The 22,032-nt window shown below is 38.4% G+C and overlaps 1 protein-coding gene across 1 annotated transcript; it reads right to left on the bottom strand.

Moving 5' to 3' along the window:
- Positions 1 to 438: 438 nt before the first annotated feature.
- Positions 439 to 4,969, bottom strand: LOC107823283 (RGG repeats nuclear RNA binding protein A-like). The gene is made up of 7 exons (XM_016649911.2): positions 4,554 to 4,969; positions 3,549 to 3,876; positions 3,336 to 3,401; positions 3,100 to 3,232; positions 1,675 to 1,833; positions 1,515 to 1,562; positions 439 to 944 (listed from the first exon to the last, which is right to left on the bottom strand). Exons 1-7 carry the CDS (start codon positions 4,735 to 4,737, stop codon positions 753 to 755), a joined length of 1,110 nt encoding a protein of 369 aa, XP_016505397.1. The 5' UTR covers positions 4,738 to 4,969; the 3' UTR covers positions 439 to 752.
- Between the last annotated feature and the right edge of the window lie 17,063 nt (positions 4,970 to 22,032).

Genomic DNA, 22,032 nt, shown 5'->3' with positions numbered 1-22,032 from the left:
TTAATTTTAGAGATTAGCTCGTTCTTCTGTTAGCAAAAACTTAATGTCAATTATAACTTCAAAGAAAACAGAAATACATTTTATTTAAGCAATTAAAAAACGAACAATTTATCTTCACAAAATACTAAACTTTCAGGAAAAACGGTACAGAAGAAAAATTACTTTCAGCACTTTAAATAGGATGATACTACGAATAGTGACATTCAATTTTACTGGTTTATGGATTAATGTACAGTGACGAACTGGATAAAAAATCCAGATGAATCACGATCTCACTCTAGGGGTTCGGATTAACTAACCTTAGTGAATTTTCAAGATTAAAACATAAGCAGAACATCCATTTTACTTGTCCAGGCTTCTCTATTTGAGTTATACGGCTTTTACCCAAGGAGAAAAACAATGTGTAAACAAGAAAAACACACAACCATGAGAACAATGACTGCAAAGGAGCAAAATTGTTTTTAATAAAATTCAAAAACAAAAATGATCCCACAACTAAATCAAAAATGGACCTAAAGCCTAATTATGAAGGGAAAGGGTATTCATGCATGTCAAAAGTCAAGAAAGACCAAGGGTGTAAAACCCCAGAAGAGACATCTAAATTTACACTCTTAAAAAGAACAATAAAGTTTTCAGATGATTCTAATACATGAAAGCCCCCGAAAAAAGAGTTGGAGAGATGATCTGCCATCATTGAGCATACAAGTAAGCAGAAATGGAGAACGAGCTCAGATGGCTGGCTCTGCAGAACCTTACTTGGCACCCAAAGATGGGAACTGGCCAACATCCTCAATCTTAGGGGCTTCAACACTGTAGTTGTTACCACCATTACCACCGTTACCCCCATAGCCACCTCTTCCACGGCCACCACGGCCACCACGTCCCCTACCTCGATAGTAATTTTCCCCTTCAGCGGGTTTCAGAAACTCATTTATGCTTTTAGTCTGCAAATCAATGAAGTCGAATCAGTACAGCAACAAGAAAGTCTATACTACTATTTTCTTTCTGCAACTTGCTCACTACTGAAATGCTTGTAGATTAATGGCTGCATGAGTCAATTTAGTAAGCCTCAAATATGAAATTTTTCCATGTAATTCATGAAGTGCTTGTAACCTTTCTTAAAATATTGGACCCTGATCTTAAAATGGCCTTTGGAGGGGAAGGAGAAGGAGGTTACAAGCATAGAGATTTGGCAAGCCCCAAGCATACATACCTCAGCCTATTTATGTATATAGAATCCCTCAGACAAAAATATTCCCTACAAATGCCTTGGGAGAAAGATTAGTATGACACAGCGAAGGTGGATACAACAATGTTCCAATCCCGGACGCAAGTTGTTATGTTAGAACTTGAAAATAAAAAGTAAGAGTACATACATAGTAGGAATTAGGATCATACAGAAATGGTACAGACTCTTGGCAACCAAACAAGATACAAGAAATAATGTGGCCAGATACTGTGGTCCCATATCAATCCATTAGAATTCGCAGCAAATTAAAAAAAAAGTAGATTACCTTCTTGGCCTTTTCAACTGCCTCTTTCCGCTTATCTTTCTCAGCTCCCTGACACAACAACAATTTTGCAAGCTTGATTAATATACTAACAGACAGCATTATTAAGATCCTGATAACCGACATCAAAGCAACAATAAAATAGCAACAACTATTTGCTTACTAATTTGATGAAAACATCATCTTCATTCTTCTTGTTAGATAGAAGTTGCATGGATTCAAATTCCTTATCCAAATTAACCTTTCTTTCTTCAGGCTTCTGAGCCAGCAAAGCCTTCCTCTTCTCCTCTAGTAGTTTCTCATACTCCTCAAGGGTCATCTCCTGCAAAGTAAGTCTATATCAACGTTGAACAGTACACCAACTCAATTTTAGCTATTATACTGATCTGCAGGTACTGTCAATTACAGTACCATGCCATTCTTCATAAAAAAACTTGAAATAACAAATAAAAGCAAACAATCAATCAGGCCTCCACCAGTTAAAATCTTAGTTAAAGCGAGGGACCCAGTTGAAACAAAGAATAATCTCAGTAAATTTTCTATTCTCTAAAGTTGGTTCACTGCTACGTCATTGGGACTTATTCTTGGCAGGTGGGAGCTGTAGCAAATAATCACTGATGCCAAAAGGAATTTATCACAAGGACAAACCATCTTTAAAGTTCTCCAGCTCTCTTTCAAGTAGTAACAAGAGACCGAGGAGAAACTTCAAGAACAGTTGATGCTATGTGACAATTACCTCAAAATTTCAGTTAGTGGTTGCTTTGCTATAGTCCTGATCTTAAAAGTATGAAAGGGTACTAAAAAGGTATGAAATTTCATTAGAACAGACCACTAAAGGGTGCTGATTAAAAAACTACTTACAGAAGTAAAAGCTCCCTATCTAAATATGAAAGTCAAACGTAGGATCCTCTTTACACTATTTACTCACAGCAAAAAGACAAGATATAAACAGTTAAATTTGACATTTGAAAAAGTAAATTGCTTTAATCAATGCACAAGACGAAAGAACTCCACAGCTGCAGATACTTTTCTGAATTCTCATTCCATAATAAAATCCCAAGGGGCTTCCCGGTGTATTGACAGGATAAAGACAGTCAGGAAATGCATCAGAAGACCTCACATTAGACAATATTAATTACAGACTGTCTGAAAGGCTCCAAAAAGTGGGTAGACTAAAATGGAAATTGTGCAAACATTCCTTTCCCAAACTGATATAAGTGACACCACAGTCAAGAGACTGAATGCTGAAACCTACACCAACCTTCTACCCCCAATAAGAAGATTGGGTAAAAAAGGGCAGTTCGGTAGACTAAGCTCTCGCTATGCCCAGGGGTCCGGGGAGGGGCCGGACCACAAAGGTCTATTGTACGCAACCTTACCCTGCATTTCTACATGAGGCTGTTTCTATGCTTGAACCCGTGACCTCCTGGTCACATGGTAGCAACTTTACCGGTTACGCCAAGGCTCCCCTTCAATAAGAAGGTTGGGTAGTATGGTATAATATAAATTTGCATGACAAGACATTGGGTAATATAAAAAAGCCAAAAAAAACATGAAACTCATGTAGAAACAAAAAAATAACAGTTACTTTCTCCTCAGGCTCCTTCTCTTCTGGCGCGGCAGCAGAAGAATCCTTTTTGGCATCTCCAGCATCTTCCTCCCCAGCTGGTTTCTCAGGATCAACAATCTTCTCTCCTTCAGTAACAGGCTCCTCTGTCTCCCTGACAATTGAAGAGCAAACCATTAAATAAGAAACAATTATTGTCATTTGAGGAGGGGAAGGGAAAGCATGATTAGGAGACCAAATGAGATGAAAATGCTCACGGTGCAATCTCATCTGTGGGAGTTCCCCAGTTCGCACGACCTGCACCCTCCCGTTTAAAGTCATTCCTATACAGAATGATAAAGATAAATATCATGCATTTGAGAAACCAATAGTTGTCAATATAAAAATATTAAGATCATTTGAACCATCCCAAACCAAAAAATGGAAAGTGGATTTGGTCATTCAAAAGAATTTCCAGCAAAACAACTTACCCACGTCCAGTTCCACTTCGTCGATCATACACTCTGCGTGGGCGATCACCTTCTGCACCTTCCTCATTGTTGAAACCGCCCCGGCGTCCCCCACGGAATCCCCCACGAGGTCCACCATATCCACCACCCCTCCTTTCAAAGGACCTTCCTGACTCTCCATCCTCTGGTGCTTTGTACACTCCAGAGAAACCATTATTGCTACCAAAGGTATTCTCACCATCAGCAAAATCCTGGTTAAACCCACGTCCCCGTCCGCCGCGACCACGACCTCCTCCACGCGGACCTCCACGGCCTCCTCCTCGTTGGCCTTCATACCTGGACTCCCTCACTGCTCAAAGAACATTGCACATATGAGCAATGGGAGCATTATACTCCCTCCTTTCTGTTTTATATAATAGATTGCACTTGAAACAGAATTTAAGATGCTAATATAACTTAATATTATGCTAATGGTAAACAAAAAATATTAACATAATGGTTGAAAAGTTAGTAGACTGAGAAAAGCATCAGATCAAAGTTCAAATTCTTAATAATTTCAAACATTTCTGAAAATCCTACAAGGAAATAATGTCATACAAATTGGAAAATTGAAATGCTTAAATAGTTTGAAAAGAACTATGACTAATACAATCCAGCTATCCAACTTAGAATTGCAACCATGTAAGAGAGACACAAACACATACTATGTAGGACAGTCGGGGCAGTCTTACCCTAAACTAAGGGCAAAGAAACAACAAATACTTGAAAGAACCACATAAATTTTTCCTGACAGCCACTCAACAACAATAACAGAGAGACAAAAGAAATTGCTCAAAAAACCAAAACAGAGCGGTATCTCACTAACTGCTTTATCCAATCAAATAAAGACTGCAGCTTTACAACATAAGATTACAATATCTGTATTAATTCACTGACCCCGTGTAATGTGAACCAATAAATAGCATGAAACTACTCAAATCCATTAAAATATATACACAAAAATCAAAAGGGTGTAATAAAAATTACCAGCCTCAGAAGGAGGGAGGGGCTTAGAGGGAAACTTGGCAACTGGCTTAGCCGGTTGAGCTTGGGCCTTAGCTGGAGCTTTCTTAGGAGCAGCAGCAACCGGAGCAGCCTCTTTCTGAGCAATAAACAAACTTGGGTCCTCTGCATCATCACCCAAAAGATCAAATGGGTTTAAAGTTGCCATTTTTTCACTCTTTTGCTGAATGTATATATAGAGATACAAATATATGTATTAGAAAATTGAAAATCCCTAAAATTTAGAACCCATGGAAATGGATTATGAGAAAGGTATTGTGAAGTGAAGAATGTAGAGAGATGAAAAGTTGGGAACTTGTGAAAAAGCTAGAAAATGCGGCAGATAATTGAGGGGAAGTGAAGTGAAGCTAATCTTAAAAACCCTAGCGAATGGAGATTCTGTGAGGGAAGGTTCAATGTATGTATATAATGGGAGTGGGCTTTTGTTGTTTTGTGTAGTTTGTTGGGCTTTCTTTCCTTTTTGGGTTTAATTTGGAAAATCTTTCATAAATGGTTAGAATTGTTTGGGCTTATTAAATTGTTACTTTGCTTATGACTTACGCTTTGAAATTTTCCATTTTCTAGTAATTTGTTACTCCTTTAAGAGGAAAAAAAGATCAAACATATTTAACCATTAATTTACTATTGTGATTACCTCTTAATGATTTTTCTTGAGATTTTTTTTTAACCACCCCCCACAGGATAAAATTTAGTGACCAAACGATAAATATATTGAAAGTTTTTCAACTCAAAAGATAGTTTTACTTTTAAAAATCTTAACACGTACGATAAATTTTTTGATAAGGAGAATATTATAAACGTAAAAAAGATAGTATTTTCGTGTCTTCATGTTTATATTTTAATAATAGAACAAGCCAATGTATGACCACACATATTTTCTCTACTAATTTCAACATATGAAAGGTTAATATATGAGAGCGTTAAGCTTTCATATGTTGAAATTAGTAGAGAAAATATGTGTGGGCATACATTGGCTTGTTCTATTATTGAAATATTGTTATGAAACAATAAAAGAAGAAGAAGAATATTGCAGAAAAAAATAGAGAGTTTTTATTGATTTGGGATTAATTACAATGGAATAAGACTCATCTATTTATAGGGAAAGAGTAACTTAGTCACCAAATAAAATCTCTAAGATCTCTCTAAAATATAGACATTCACCTTAAATAGAATTCTATTTATAACAAATATAAACATGAATAGACGAAAAATACTATCTTTTTTTACGTTTATAATATTCTCCTTGTCAAGAAATTTATCGTACGTGTTAAGATTTTTAAAAGTAAAACTATCTTTTGAGTTGAAAACTATATATACAAAAGGCATGGTATAGAGCCTACTTTGATACTCAGTGTAAGAATCTAATGGTGGATAATAATTTTACTGAATCCTTTAATGCATGGACTCTGAATGCTAGACAGATGCCAATTATCAAGATGTTAGAGAAAATAAGGATCAAGGTAATGGAAAGAGCGGCTGAATATGAAGACAAAACTAGAAGTTAGAATGCTAATTTTAGTCCACAAAGTATGAAGCTTTACAATGACTATAGGTTAATAGCACATGATTGCAAATTGAACTTCAATGGTGACTATGGTAATGATATCACATAAGGTGGAGACAAACATACTGTGAATATAGAACAAAATAGATGTACATGTAGACTGTGGGACTTGTCTATGATACCCTGCCCTCATGTTATTAAGGCAATGTTGCACCTAAAGATTGAGCCAGTCAGAAAAATACACTGGTGGTATAGTAAGGAAGCTTATTTACTGACATATAAGCACAAAATTCAGCCTGTTAGGGGTAAATTTTTGAAAAGTTGACCCTAGCCAGGCCATGGAGCCATCCGAAATGGTCAAAATGGTGGGAAAACCCAAAGTAAGTGTCGACACCCCCTTTTCCTATGGGTCAAAATCGGGTATACGACATTGGGAGGACAACTCTATTCCCTTTCGAGAATTGGGGTTTGGAATTTGAAGAGTCGCCACCTAATAATTATAGTGCATTAGGACACCTTTTATAAGAGTTTGAGTTGGAAAACCAGAGTTCGGGTAAGGGCTAGAAATTATCTCGAGGGGAAGGTGTTAGGCATCCCTCAAGATCCACTAGTGTGGTCCCGGCCATGCTACAATTGTGACTTTAAGAAGACAAGTAGAAAAATAAAGCAAAGGGCTTCACATAGTTTTGCAAACAAGTTTAAGAGTTGAAGAAGTAGAGAGTTTAGAAAATTAGTTTTAAAAGAAAACTTAAAAATTAACAAGTAAAGGGAATGGGGTCCTAGGTTTACAAATAATATGGATCACATCAATACAATATCCAGCAATCACTCCTTAGAAGAGGGGTCGCACCTGATATTAGCGTACCGGTAATCATATCCATATTCTACCCTTTCCACCCCGTTAAGGTATTAAAGCGCGGAATGGTATCGTTACTTATTGCATGCTATTACCCGTCCCAATCCTATCAGTACCGGAGGCATTTAGGACTACTAATCCTAAAGGTAGGGACTAGGCTGAACCCTTAGGTTTAAAGGACAAAATGCTAAGCGACATACATAGCAAGTAGGACTACACATAAAGGGAACACAAAGGCAAATAAAAAGCTCACAGATCCCTCCACAAGTAAACATGTAATCAGCATGTCTCAAACATATTTAAGGTCTCAAAGATAGGAGTTTTCAGAAAACAGGAATAGATAACAACAGTTGAGTTTAGCGACAGATAAAAAAAATCGTTAAAGCATGATTTTTGAAAATCAAATAGTGACAGTAGCTTGACGAGGTGTTGGACAAGTATTCAAAATAGCACGATTCTGGGTAGAGAATGATAACCCAGTAGTTTGAAAACATAATAGAACAAGAACTAGAAAATCAGTGAGAGTAAATAGATGCACAATTTCAATATTTTGTTTCCAGATAAAGCGGGAGTTTTTTTAAAAAAAAAACAGAGTGAACTTCAGCAAGAATGGGAGCAGCAGAGTTCAAAATTATAAGAGGCTGATTGATCTTAAACCATTAAAACATGATTAATCGATTCTTATTATGCCTAAAGTTTGTCTAGGCGTAGTTGTGTTGCCTAATTACCTTAAAGGGGTGAACATGCATATTAATTTCAGTTTTAAAAGGACGCAGTTAACCAAACTTGTATTATTAGATTAAACATACTGGTGAGGCGTTCAACAATTGTAACTCAGAAAAAAATAAAAACCCTAAGTAACAGGATGTCTAATGCACATAGAAGCTCCTAAAACATGGTCTCTAAATGCTAATGAGAATGCAGCAGTAATTTTATAATAGTTACTTGTTGGTTATTAACTAATCGTGATTACAAAATGAGTATAATAACAGACTGAAAGTAAAGAGCCTAAAACAGGATTACTAATATGTGAGATGCATGTCCTATACATGATATCTATTGCGCAAGTAGGTAAATGAAGTCCTATAAGCATGTTTTCTACCCATTACTTGAACTAAGCATGCATGACCCCTCCCATATTCACTATTCGACCCCAATCATTCGTTTACAAATTATTACAAATCGAGGATAGCCGAATTACAGTAATAAAGAATAAAAAATAAGAAGTTATTCTATAAGGAGCCTTCAGCCAGGACCAATCTTCCAACCTCACTCCTTTCGAGTTTCACAACCTTTGCCATGGTCTGGGTGCGGCAAAGCTCCCTAAGGCCCCATTGGGTCCCTGGCCAATACCAGCACCCAAACATTTACCAAAAAATATTGAACAAGTGCAGTGTGGAATTACCAGCCTTGTGCATCAAAGTTCAGTGAGTACTCAGAGGTACTCAAAGCAATGCTTACACGAAGGGGGTAGAACCTAATCTCTAAGAGTAGTGAGAGTGCGTGATATAGTTGTAAGGAAATTGAGTTGAGAAAAAAAAACAGTTTAAAAATGATCCATAAAGAATCAGTTCTTGAAAGAAAAACAATAGAAGAATGTGACAGTTTTGTAAGAAGGTGAGTAGGACAATCTCAGAACTAGAATATAACACATAGTTCAGGGAAGCAAACACAAATAGGAGAAGGGGAAATGGGGACAAGTAGTTCACATATAAGAGAATAGTTGCACATACATAGACATCAGAGAAACCATTTCGAAACTTAAACAGTCACAACACATTTCATCCCAAAGTGCTCATGGAAGAGGTTCAGGATCATTTAGTAGCTAGGAAGGGTCGTGACTACATGCTAATAATGTACTGGGGTTAGGGGTAAGGAAGAACTGTATTAAACAAGTAAGGGAAGCAGTAGACATGCTGAATTAAGGGATGGGTAATCACATTAATGAACTAGCAAAGAGGCACGCTAATTGCAATGAAAACAGCAAAACCATAAGTAGAAGCATAAAAGAAATAAGAGAAAGTGCAATATGCATAAAAACATATTGTTTTGGAAGTTATAAATCAAATAGCAGACATACCAGTCAAGAGTAGGATAATAGAACAGTAGTGTGCAGGGAAGTAGAGCAGTAGTGTGCAGACCAAGAGAGAAGCAATGTATAGAGCAATAAAACAGTAGAGTAACAAGTTACTCATTCTTGGCTTTTAGCCGACTAGGTAACCAATAGTCAATAAGAGAAGTGAGCGAGAATGTGTAGGAAAGCAAGAGAGAACAGTGAGTATGCTTGTGTGTGTAAGAGAGAGTTCAGAACAATGTGTTTGTTCGTCTGTTATGCTAAATAGAGGGTAGAGTATTTATAGTTTTGAAAACAAGTACACAATTATAGAAGCAATACCAATTGGAATCAATCACAGGATCAAACTCCTTTTAATTAGGGAGTTATGATTCGAATGGGTACAAGTTATATCAGATAAGGAAAGAATCACTTAGACTACTGAATCTACCATAATAGGAGTAGTAAAGCATGCAACATGTAATAAGGGCCAAATACATAATATTTCAAGTAAGGAAAATATATACTAAATATTTGAAAGTATGTTTTTGCGCATAAGTATGGTAAAAATATAAATTAACTCTGTAAATTAGTCAAAGAATCACGGATGAGACTAAAATCACAAGGAATTAGTTCTGAGTAAGGAAATCATCTCACAAATAAGGAAGTGATTCAAAATCAGTGAAAAACTTCTAAGGAAAACATATACAAAATCAGGGATTCGAAGAGATGCATAGAATCAGCAAAATATTTGGTAAACAGTGAATAATTAGACCTATTAAACACAATAGGCACGAAAATCAGAGAACCCTAAGCAAGATATCACAGAAACAGTAGAAGGTTGGAACCCTAACAACAAAATTAAAGCATAGAACTCGGAGAATAACCCAGAAGATCACACAACAAGCAAATAATATAAACACAAACATATAGTACTCAAAATCAGAAGATAAAGTGATTTCGAAGAGGGGTTCAGAAAACCTAGTTTGAAAAAAAAGGAACAAAACGTTTAAAACTTGAGCAATCGTAAAGATCGAGTAGAGAGTAGTGTAAAACATAAAGGTGTGAGTTAAAATCGTTTAAAAAATACAGATATTTAAGAGGTCTGGGTAGAGATCAGGGTTTCATAAGAAACCAGTGAGAAGTAGGAGAAACCTGGCTGTGAAACTCATCAATAATGGTGTTCATAGCACCATCGAACCAAAACCCATCGGAGAAAGGCCAAAAACAAACCAGATAATTATTGGATTTTGCACTACTAAAATAGACAATAAATTGGTTTTGAAAATCTTCAAAAATTTGGGAAAAATACCAAAATACTTGGGCATGCTTATGTATGCACATATATGTTATTTTGAAAGTATTTTGAGTGTAAAAAATACTTAGGGAAAAATTGGGTATCAACAGCTGCCCCTCTTTACCCGGGAAGGATGAAAGAGTTGTCGGGTAAAGATAAGATGGCCAATTTTGATCGGAAGTGGAGATTTGAACGGAGTTCTGACCGAGCTCTGGTTTCTGAGCCGCCTACATATCCCTGGTCTTATAGGAATCAGGCCATATGTAGTTTAGGAACCATTGACGGAATATGCCGATGGAGATTTGAAACGGACGAACGCGATATTTAGATTGAGAGAGGTTTCTGAAAATCGATAGGCTGCGGGAACCGGAGCGGGATCGCTCCTGCTGAGACGGTCGTTGCCAGCCGGTGTACCTGCAAGTAAGCAATACGAGCGTATATTGTGCATAAATTTAAACGTGATGCAAATTCCCATTGGACCATGAATGTTGTCTTTGGACGGTTAGTATGACGTCCTTGGACCATGACGTCCCGGGCTATGAAGAGCGTAAATAAAAATTTGCAGGCCATGAAATGATGTTCTCGGGCCATGTAGATGATGCCTCTGAACTATGATGCCTTTGAATAATGATATGCAAAAGATAAAATGGGGTCCTCAGGCCATGGCATGGTGTTCTCGGGCTATGCAAATGGTGCCTCCGAACAATGACGCCTTTGGACAATTTGGCAATCTTTCAGCCCATGAAATGCAGAAGGTGGCGATCTTTCAGCCCATAAAATGTAGGATTTGGCGATATTTCAGCCGATGCAAGACGTAAATAAAAGGTGGCGATATTTCAGCCATGCGAGAGAGATAAGTTGGCGATCTTTCAGCCGATGCAAGAAAATAAAGTGGTGATATTTCAGCCATGCAGGATGGAGACAGAGCTTAGTCTCGGAAGGCAAAAAGGTTGCCTTATGCAATGCAGGAAATGCAGATGGAGGTAGAGTTTAACCTCGGAAGGCAGAAAGGTAGCCTTATACAAAATGCAGATAGAGACAAAGCTTAGTCTCGAAAGGCAAAAAAGTAGCCTTATGCATATGATGATTGAGGTAGAGCTTAACCTCGGAAGGTAGAAAAGTAGCCTTATACAAAATGCAGATGGAGATAGGGCTTAGTCTCGAAAGGCAGATAAGGTAGCCTTATGCAGTACAAGGAAATGCAAGATGGAGACAATGTTTAGTCTCGGAAGGCAGAAAAGTAGACTTATGCAATGCAGAGAAATGCAGGATGGAGATAATGCTTAGTCTCGGAAGGCAGAAAAGTAGCCTTATGCAATGCAGAGAAATGCAGGATGGAGACAATGCTTAGTCTCGGAAGGCAAAAAGGCAGCCTTATGCAAATGGTGAGAAATGCAGGATGGAGACAATGCTTAGTCTCGGAAGGCGGAAAGGTAGCCTTATGCAAATGATGATGGAGGTAGAGCTTAACCTCGGAAGGCAGAAAAATAGCCTTATACAATGCAAAGATATGCAGATGGAGACAATGCTTAGTCTCGAAAGGCAGAAAGGTAGCCTTATGCAATGTAGAGAATGTAAAAGGACGATTAGTAGTAAGATCTTTTAGCTGATAGCCGATTATGACAATATGACTGTTGGGAGATTGTGTACGGATAGCAATTGTGGGCACGTGACGGTTCTAAGAAGTGGCATTCTTGGGAAAGTGTGAGTGCATAAATATATCTAATGATATTGCGAATTGAGTGCCTGCATCCAAAGAAAAATCGTGAGTTCTGTAAGGGGAAAAGGTTAGTTCGTCTTCCCCGGGCTCTTGACGTTGTGTGTCATTGGGGTAGCGTCAGTAAACAGCAGCAATCCAGATAATAGTTATGCATGATTTAGTAAATATAACATAAGTATATAATCGAAAATAGTTTTCTTTAGATGAACCAACGACTGCGACGTGGTTCCAGACATTGCAACCTCTTTCGCTCCAGAATTTTAAGGGTCATCCTCAAAATTCTGCCCCAGTTTACTGGGCTGGCACTTCTGGCGATGCATGGACTAAAATCAAGTTCAAAATTTTGAGGTTCCTCCTTAAAATTCTGCCCCAGTTCCAATAGCGGGGAGGGGGGAATGGAATTTTTATTAAATTATGACCGAACCCATAGGGCTGCCTACGTATCCCCTCTTAAACGGGAATCAGGTCAGGCGTAGTTCAAATTACATCATAAAGGGAATCATAAGTGGTTACACATAGTATCATTTCACTGCATTTGAATTGATTGGCTTCGGCCAGACTTCTCCGTCCATTTCTGCAAGAATAAGGGCTCCTCCAGTTAGAACCCGGTGAACCACGTACGGACCCTGCTAATTGGGAGAGAACTTCCCCTTGGCTTCATCTTGATGTGGGAATATTTTCTTCAACACCAGCTACCCCGGTGTAAACTTCCTTGGCTTAACTCTTTTGTTGAAGGCTCTGGACATTCTGTTCTGATACAACTGACCGTGGCAAACTACATTCATCCTTTTCCCATCTATAAGGGCTAACTGCTCGTAGCGACCTTTTACCCATTCTGCATCATCCAACTCTACTTCTTGTATGATCCTTAAGGAGGGAATTTCTACCTCGGCGGGGATGACCGCCTTTGTACCATAAACCAGCATGTAGGGAGTTGCTCCGGTCGATGTGCGGACTGTGGTGCGGTATCCCAATAAAGCGAATGATAACTTTTCATGCCATTGTTTGTGCCTTCCGACCATCTTCCTTAGTATCTTCTTGGATGCCTATTGGCTGCCTCCGCAACTCCATTCATTTGAGGCCTGTAGGCTGTAGAGATCTTGTGTTTGATCTTGACTGTTTCACACATTGCTTTCATCAAGTCGTTGTTGAGATTGGAACCATTATCGGTGATGATTGATTCCGGAATTCCGAACCGACAAACAATGGGGTCACGGACGAAATCCGCCACAACCTTCTTAGTGACCACCTTGTATGATGCTGCTTCGACCCATTTGGTAAAATAATCGATTGCCACTAAGATTAACTTGTGCCCATTTGATGCGGCAGACTCAATAGGTCCGATAACATCTATTCCCCAAGCGGCGAATGGCCATGGTGAGCTTGTTGCAGTAAGCTCATTTGGAGGCACCTTTATCATATCTGCATGTATTTGACAGCGATGGCATTTGCGAACATACTAGATACAGTCTGTTTCCATAGTCATCCAAAAATACCCTACTCTTAGTATTTTCTTTGCTAAGACAAAACCATTCATGTGCGGCCCGCAGGTCCCTGCATGCACTTCGTCTAATAGCCTGGATGCTTCTTTTGCTTCGACACACCTTAGTAAACCCACATCGGGAGTCCTCCTGTACAGGATTCCTCCACTATTAAAGAAGTTGCTTGATAACCTACGAAGTGTGCGCTTCTGAGTAGTGTTGGCAAGTTCTGGATATTCCCCTATTGTCAAGTACTCCTTGATGTCATGGAACCATGGCTTTCCATCCGCTTCTTCCTCAACGTGGGCGCAATAAGCTGGCTGATCATGAATCTTTACTAGGATGGGATCAATGAAATTTGTATCTGGATGCTGGATCATGGATGATAAAGTAGCTAATGCATCAACAAACTCGTTCTGGACTCTAGGGACGTGCTGAAATTCTGTCTTTGTGAACTTTTTCCTCAACTCATGTATGTGATGCAAGTAGGGAAGTATCTTAGAGTTCTTGGTTGCCCACTCTACTCGAACCTGATGTATGAGCAAGTCTGAGTCCCCGATCACTAGCAACTCCTGAACGTTCATGTCAATGGCCATTTTGAGCCCCAAGATGCAAGCTTCATATTCGGCCATATTATTGGTGTAAGGGAACCTGAGCTTGGCGGATACTGGGTAGTGCTGGCCAGTTTCTGATACCAGGATTGCTCCTATTCCAACTCCTTTGAAATTCGCAACTCCGTCGAAAAACAACCTCCAACCATCATAGGATTCTGCAATATCTTCTCCTATGAAAGATACCTCTTCATCAGGAAAATACGTTTTTAAGGGCTTGTATTCTCCGTCCATGGGATTCTCGGCGAGATGATCCTCCAAGGCTTGCCCTCTGATTGCTTTTTGGGTCACGTAAACAATGTCGAATTCATTTAGCAGGATTTGCCACTTGGCGAGCTTGCCAGTGGGCATGGGTTTCTGGAAGATATACTTCAAAGGGTCCATTCTAGATATGAGATAAGTAGTGTAAGCACAGAAGTAATGCCTCAACTTCTGCGCGACCCAAGTCAGAGCACAACAAGTGCATTATAAAAGAGAATATCGGGCCTCGTACGGTGTGAACTTCTTACTGAGATAGTAGATGGCTTGCTTCTTTCTCCCTGTTTTATCATGTTGTCCTAGAACACAACCGAATGCTCCATCCAATACCGCAAGGTAAAGCAATAGGGGTCTTCCTGGCTCAGGCGGAACCAAGACTGGTGGTATTGACATGTATTCCTTGATTCTGTCGAAGGCTTTCTGACAATCATCAGTCCACTTGGTAGCAGCATCCTTTTTCAACATTTTGAAGATAGGTTCACAAATGATCGTTGACTGAGCTATGAACCGGCTGATATAGTTGAGTCTCCCCAGGAAACTCATCATGTCCTTCTTGTTCTTTGGCAGCGGCAATTCTCGGATAGCTTTGACCTTTGACAGATCCAATTCTATTCCTCGATGACTCACGATGAAACCCAATAATTTACTAGTAGGAACCTCGAATGCACACTTGGTGGGATTCAGTTTCAGATTGTACCTCCTCAGTCTGTTGAAGAACTTTCTTAGGTCTTCCATGTGATCCCTGGCTTTCTTGGATTTGATGATGACGTTATCCACATATACCTCGAACTCCTTGTGTATCATGTCATGAAAGATGGTAGTCATGGCTCTCATGTAGGTGGCACCAACATTCTTCAAACCGAATGGCATCATTTTGTAACAGTGCATTCCCCATGGCATGATGAAAGTCGTTTTCTCTACATCTTCCTCATCCATCCATATCTAATAATACCCAGCGAAACAATTAACAAAAGACTACAACTCATGTTTGGTGCAGTTATCGATAAGAATGTGTATGTTAGGCAAGGGGAAGTCGTCTTTGGGGCTGGCCCGATTAAGATCCCGGTACAACACAAACTCTAACTTTCCCATACTTTTTTGGTACTGGCACGATGTTGGCTAACCATGTCGGATACTCTACTACCCTGAGAACCTTGGCTTTGACTTGCTTGGTAACCTCTTCTTTGATTTTCAAACTCATGTCGGGTTTGAATTTCCTGAGCTTCTGCTTTACCGGCGGACATGTTGGATCTGTTGGCAGTTTGTGAGCTACAATGGATGTACTAAGACCAATTATATCATCATATGACCAGGCGAATATGTCTTCATATTCCTTTAGGAATTCCGTGTACTCTTTCTTTTTTTATGGTGACAGGTGAATACTGATACGCGTTTCTTTGACATTCTCTGTATCTCCCAGATTAACGACCTCAGTTTTGTCCAAGTTAGACTTAGGCCTATTCTCAAAATTCTCAACCTCTCTGACGACCTCTTCTAGTATATCATCCTCTTCTGAATCCATATCCGTTTGTTGCGTTGTCTCGTTGCAAGTCACAATCGTTGGTTCATCGTCAAGGCAAGTAATAGTAATGATGTGTAAAATAAAGTGAATGATAGAAAAAAAAAATAAGAGCGAGATATATAATAAACTGAAATGCTTCAATTGAATTCATAATTGTTTTGAATATCAGAGCTCTTTTCAAATTTAAAAGACAAAGCGGAAATAAAATCAGCTAGTAAAAAGTAAAAATGTGATGCATGGTGCTTTTGTTTAGCCTTGCTACCCCGAAACTTTCCGGGCCTTTGGATCTTGTACTGTATGATGATGGTGCCAGAATGCACGAACTAACCTTTGGGGAGGGGAATAATAAAAGAAAAGAAAAACAAAAAAGGTAACAAGTTAGTGCGGATTATAAGAAAAAATGTTGCGATATTTAAACACATTGTGCAAGAATATAAATCGCGTTCTAATTTGGGTGACTCGTTGTGCCCGAGGTAGGCCTAGCGACAAGTTAATTTGGAGAACTTATAATGCTAAGTGCCTCATTTTATTGACAAAAATAAGATGAATCCCAAAACGACACTAAAATAGCGGAAAGTAAAAATGTCACTAATAGCCATTGGCCTTATTACATTAAAAGCGAAAATAAAGGCTCCTAACTACTTGGTCCCAGAAGGACCTTCTGCAGGCTAAATGTTCTCGTTGATCAAGTCCTCCAGCTCACGCAGATTTTCCAGTAAAAATGCTATCACCAGACGTTCTCCTTTGCCTTCCTCAGCATTTTGCAGTCGATGACTCTTTTCCTCACTTTCCCTTCCAATTCCAGCAAGTTGTACTCTAGGTATTCTAGCTTCTCACTAGCCTTGGTGACTCTCTCTTTCCATTCGTTGATTTGGTTGCTCGATGGGAGGTTTCTCCACCAAGTATGCAAGAGTGAAGGTATGTTTACCATACCGAAGTCAGGAACTTTGTCATTCATTTTCTGCAAAACAAAAGGGTTAAGACCTCACCCCCACCGGACTCGACTATTTAATACCAATAATCAGCATAACAAGTATTTAGTTCTCCAAATAAATGCACAGAACATGTAGGTGTCCGCTTGGGTTTCAGGGAAACCCGATGGACTTTGGACAAGGTTATCTTAATGAGTCATTATGCAGACAACATAACTGACTCGGCTAGGTTTGACCATGATGCATATACAATTAAGCAAAGTAAGGTTTCTATTGGGGTATTAGACAGGTACCCTTGAGCGGACAACTCAAAAGGTAAAGGCACAGAACCGTCGACTGCACTGCTGATCGACTAGTTTACCGCAAATATGCCTTTGCCAAATTTAAAGGGTGATAATATTGGAAGAACGCAACCACTCATTATAAGCGTTGCTATGGTATTTGTTTGGCACGAGTGGAATATGATGTTTAAATACAGTTTACAAGAATGAAACAAATTGACATGTATTTCCACGTTCATAAGATAAATGATTTCAATAATTGCAGTAATTACAACAGTATTGAAATAAAGCAGTAAAGGAAAGCAGTTAAAGGAAAGAAAAGACATGAAGAGCCAAGTCAGTTTCGTCTTGATAGAATAAAAGACAGTAAATAAAGCAATTAATGAGATAATAGAGTCACAAGCAGCATGCAGTGGTAAAAGCCTAAAGAGTCCCCAACAGAGTCGCCATGCTGTCGACGCCCCCTTTTTCTATGGGTCGAAATCGGGTATACGACATTGGGAGGACAACTCTATTCCCTTTCGAGAATTGGGTTTTGCAATTTGAAGAGTCGCCACCTAGTGATTATAGTGCATTAGGACACTTTTTAGAAGAGTTTGAGTTGGAAAACCAGAGTTCGGGTAAGGGCTAGAAATTATCTCGAGGGAAGGTGTTAGGCATCCCTCAAGATCCACTAGTGTGGTCCCGGCCATGCTACAATTGTGACTTTAAGAAGACAAGTAGAAAAATAAAGCAAAGGGCTTCACATAGTTTTGCAAACAAGTTTAAGAGTTGAAGAAATAGAGAGTTTAGAAAATTAGTTTTAAAAGAAAACTTAAAAATTAACAAGTAAAGGGAATGGGGTCCTAGGTTTACAAATAATATGGATCACATCAATGCAATATCCAGCAATCACTCCTTAGAAGAGGGGTCGCACATGATATTAGCGCACCGGTCATCATATCCATATTCTACCCATCCCACCCCGTTAAGGTATTAAAGCGCGGAATGGTATCGTCACTTATTGCATGTTATTACCCGTCCCATCCTATAAATCCTAGAGAGTATTTAGGACCACTATTCCTACAAGGTAGGGACTAGGCTGAACCTTTAGGTTTAAAGGACAAAATGCTAAGCGACATACATAACAAGTAGGACTACACATAAAGGGAACACAAAGGCAAATAAAAAGCTCACAAATCCCTCCACAAGTAAACATGTAATCAGCACGTCTCAAACACATTTAAGGTCTCAAAGATAGGAGTTTTCAGAAAATAGGAATAGATAACAGCAGTTGAGTTTAGCGACAGATAAAAAATTGTTAAAGCATGGTTTTTGAAAATCAAGTAGTGACAGTAGCTTTACGAGGTGCTGGACAAGTATTCAAAATAGCACGATTCCAGACAGAGAATGGTAACCTAGTAGTTTGAAAACATAATAGAACAAGAACCAGAAAATCAGTGAGAGTAAATAGATGCACAATTTCAAGATTTTGTTTCCAGATAGAGCATGAGTTTTTAAAGAAAAAACAGAATGAACTTCAGCAAGAATGGGAGCAGCAGAGTTCAAAATTATAAGAGGTTGATTGGTCTTAAACCGTTAAAACATGATTAATCGATTCTTATTAGGCCTAATGTTTGTCTAGGCGTCGTATGTGTTGCCTAATTACCTTAAAGGGGGTGAACATGCATATTAATTCCAGTTTTAAAAGGACGCTGTTAACCAAACTTGTATTATTAGATTAAACATACTGGTGAGGCGTTCAACAATTGCAACTCATATAAAATAAAAACCCTAAGTAACAGGATGTCTAATGCACACAGAAGCTCCTAAAACATGGTCTCTAAATGCTAATGAGAATGCAACAGTAATTTTATAACAGTTATTTGTTGGTTATTAACTAATCATGATTACAAAATGAGTATAATAACAGATTGAAAGTAAAGAGCCTAAAACAAGATTACTAATATGTGAGATGCTTGTCCTATATATGATATCTATTGCGCAAGTAGGTAAATAAAGTCCTATAAGCATGTTTTCTACCCATTACTTGAGCTAAGCATGCATAACCCCTCCCATATTCACTATTCGACCCCAATCATTCGTTTACAAATTATTACAAACCAAAGATAGCCGAATTACAGTAATAAAGAATAAAAATAAAGAAATTATTCTATAGGGAGCCTTCAGCCAGGACTAATCTTCCAACCTCACTCCTTTCGAGTTTCACAGCCTTTGCCATGGTCTGGGTGCGGCAAAGCTCCCTAAGGCCCCATTAGGTCCCTGGCCAATACCAACACCCAAACATTTACCAAGAAATGTTGAACAAGTGCATTGTGGAATTACCAGCCTTGTGCATCAAAGTTCAGTGAGTACTCAAAGGTACTCAAAGCAACGCTTAGACGAAGGGGGTAGAACCTAATCTCTAAGAGTAGTGAGAGTGGTGATATAGTTTTAAGGAAATTGAGTTGAGAAAAAAAACAGTTTAAAAATGATCCATATAGAATCAGTTCTTGAAAGAAATACAATAGAAGAGTGTGACAGTTTTGTAAGAAGGTGAATAGGACAATCTCAGAACTAGAATATCACACATAGTTCAGGGAAGCAAACACAAACAGAGGACGGGGAAATTGGGACAAGTAGTTCACATGTAAGAGCATAGTTGCACATACGTAGACATTAGAGAAAATATTTCGGAACTTAAACAGTCACAACACATTTCATCCCAAAGTGCTCATGGAAGAGGTTCATGATTATTTAGTAGCTAGGAAGGGTCGTGAATACATGCTAATAATGTATTAGGGTTAGGGGGTAAGGAAGAACTGTATTAAACAAGTAAGGGAAGCAGTAGACATGCTGAATTAAGGGAAGGGTAATCACATCAATGAACTAGCAAAGAGGCACGCTAATTGCATTGAAAACAGCAGAACCATAAGTAGAAGCATAAAAGAAATAAGAGAAAGTGCAATATGCATAAAAACATGTTGTTTTGGAAGCTGTAAATCAAATAGCAGACATACCAGTCAAGAGTGGGATAATAGAGCAGTAGTGTGCAGGGAAGTAGAGCAGTAATGTGCAGACTAAGAGAGAAGCTATGTATAGACAATGAAACAGTAGAGTAACAAGTTACTCAGTCTTGGCTTTTAGCCGACTAGGTAACCAGTAGTCAATAAGAGAAGCGAGCGAGAATGTGTAGGAAAGTAAGAGAGAACAGTGAGTATGCTTGTGTGTGTAAGAGAGAGAGTTCAGAACAGTGTGTTTGTTCGTCTGTTATGCTAAATAGAGGGTAGAGTATTTATAGTTTTGAAAACAAGTAGAGAATAGGGTAACAAGTACACAATTATAGAAGCAATACCAATTGGAATCAATCGCAGGACCAAACTCCTTTTAATTAGGGAGTCATGATTCGAATGGGTACAAGTTATATCAGATAAGGAAAGAATCACTTAGACTACTGAATCTACCATAATAGGAGTAGTAAAGCATGTAACATGTAATAAGGGCCAAATACATAATATTTCAAGTAAGGAAAATATATACTGAATATTTGAAAGTATGTTTTTGCACATAAATATGATAAAAATATAAATTAACTCTGAAAATTAGTCAAAGAATCACGGATGAGACTAAAATCACAAGGAATTAGTTCTAAGTAAGGAAAGCATCTCACAAATAAGGAAGTGATTCAAAATCAGTGAAAAACTTCTAAGGAAAACATATACAGAATCAAGGATTCGAAGAGATGCATAGAATCAGCAGAATATTTGGTAAACAATGAATAGTTAGACCTATTAAACACAATAGGCACGAAAATCAGAGAACCCTAAGCAAGAAATCACAGAAACAGTAGAAGGTTGGAACACTAACAACAAAATTAAAGCATAGAACTCGGAGAATAACCCAGAAAATCACACAAACAAGCAAATAATATAAATACAAACATATAGTACTCAAAATCAGAAGATAAAGTGATTTCGAAGAGGGGTTCAGAAACCCTAGTTTGAAAAAAAGGGAACAAAACGTTTAAAACTTGAGCAATCGTAAAGATCGAGTAGAGAGTAGTGTAAAACATAAAGGTATGAGTTAAAATCGTTTAAAAAATACAGAGATTTAAGAGGTCTGGGTAGAGATCAGGGTTTCATAAGAAACCAGTGAGAAGTAGGAGAAACCTGGCTGTGAAACTCAGCAATAATGGTGTTCATAGCATCATCAGGCCAAAACCCATCGGAGAAAAGCTGAAGACAAACCAGGCAAAGCTTTCAGTGACCATCTCGTATGGTGGAGGCTCCTAGGGTCTCCAGGATAGAGGGAATCAGCGAGATAAGGTTTCACGACGGCTGGTGGTCGAAATAGGTGAGGCTGGAGGTGGCCGGATAGATGGTGAAGGCCATCGGAGAAGAACCAGAAGGTTCTATAGAGAAGGAGGAGAGGAAGAGACCAAGTAGATAGAGATACCGGTCTCGATGAAATGAGGGGTGAAGAGGGTAGTTAGAATTTAATTAAGGAAACGAAATATGGGCCGTTGATCTCATTTGATCAACGACTCAGATTAAATCGAAGCTGGGCCGAGTTATTCGGAGATTGGGCTGGGCGAATTTGGATTGGGTATTGGGTTATTTAAAAATCTGATGGGGTGGGTTACAATTGGGGCTAAAATTGCAATAATAATAGGTTAGGTATTAAATAGCCAATTTCCCCCTCTTAATTTTATAAAAATAATGAAAATGATTTTAAAAGAAAATTAAAAGTACTGAAACCATTAGTAATACAAAAATACTGGAACTAATTTTGCAAAAAATACTATTAATCGAAACATGGGCTATAATTGCAATTATATGCAAATTAGCTTTAAAATATCAAATAAATTTGTAAAAATATGCAAAAATCACCTTAATTATATTTTGGTGTAAATATGAGAAATAAATAAATTATTCACCAAAATGATAATT

Source organism: Nicotiana tabacum, chromosome 1 (genome assembly GCF_000715075.1).
Source record: "Nicotiana tabacum cultivar K326 chromosome 1, ASM71507v2, whole genome shotgun sequence".
Taxonomy (NCBI): Eukaryota; Viridiplantae; Streptophyta; class Magnoliopsida; order Solanales; family Solanaceae; genus Nicotiana; species Nicotiana tabacum.
The sequence above is the reverse complement of the archived record's forward strand: the minus strand, read 5'-3'. Positions and strand labels throughout refer to the sequence as shown.

Bases quoted from the DNA above. Each gene is read 5' to 3' on its own strand.
- LOC107823283 (XM_016649911.2), bottom strand. From the start codon at position 4,737: ATGGCAACTTTAAACCCATTTGATCTTTTGGGTGATGATGCAGAGGAC. The intron at 1,834-3,099 runs GTAACTGTTATT...CTTACTTTGCAG, and splicing joins AGAAGGAGCCTGAGGAGAAA to GAGATGACCCTTGAGGAGTA. The intron at 945-1,514 runs GTAATCTACTTT...ATTGATTTGCAG, and splicing joins CAGTTGAAAAGGCCAAGAAG to ACTAAAAGCATAAATGAGTT.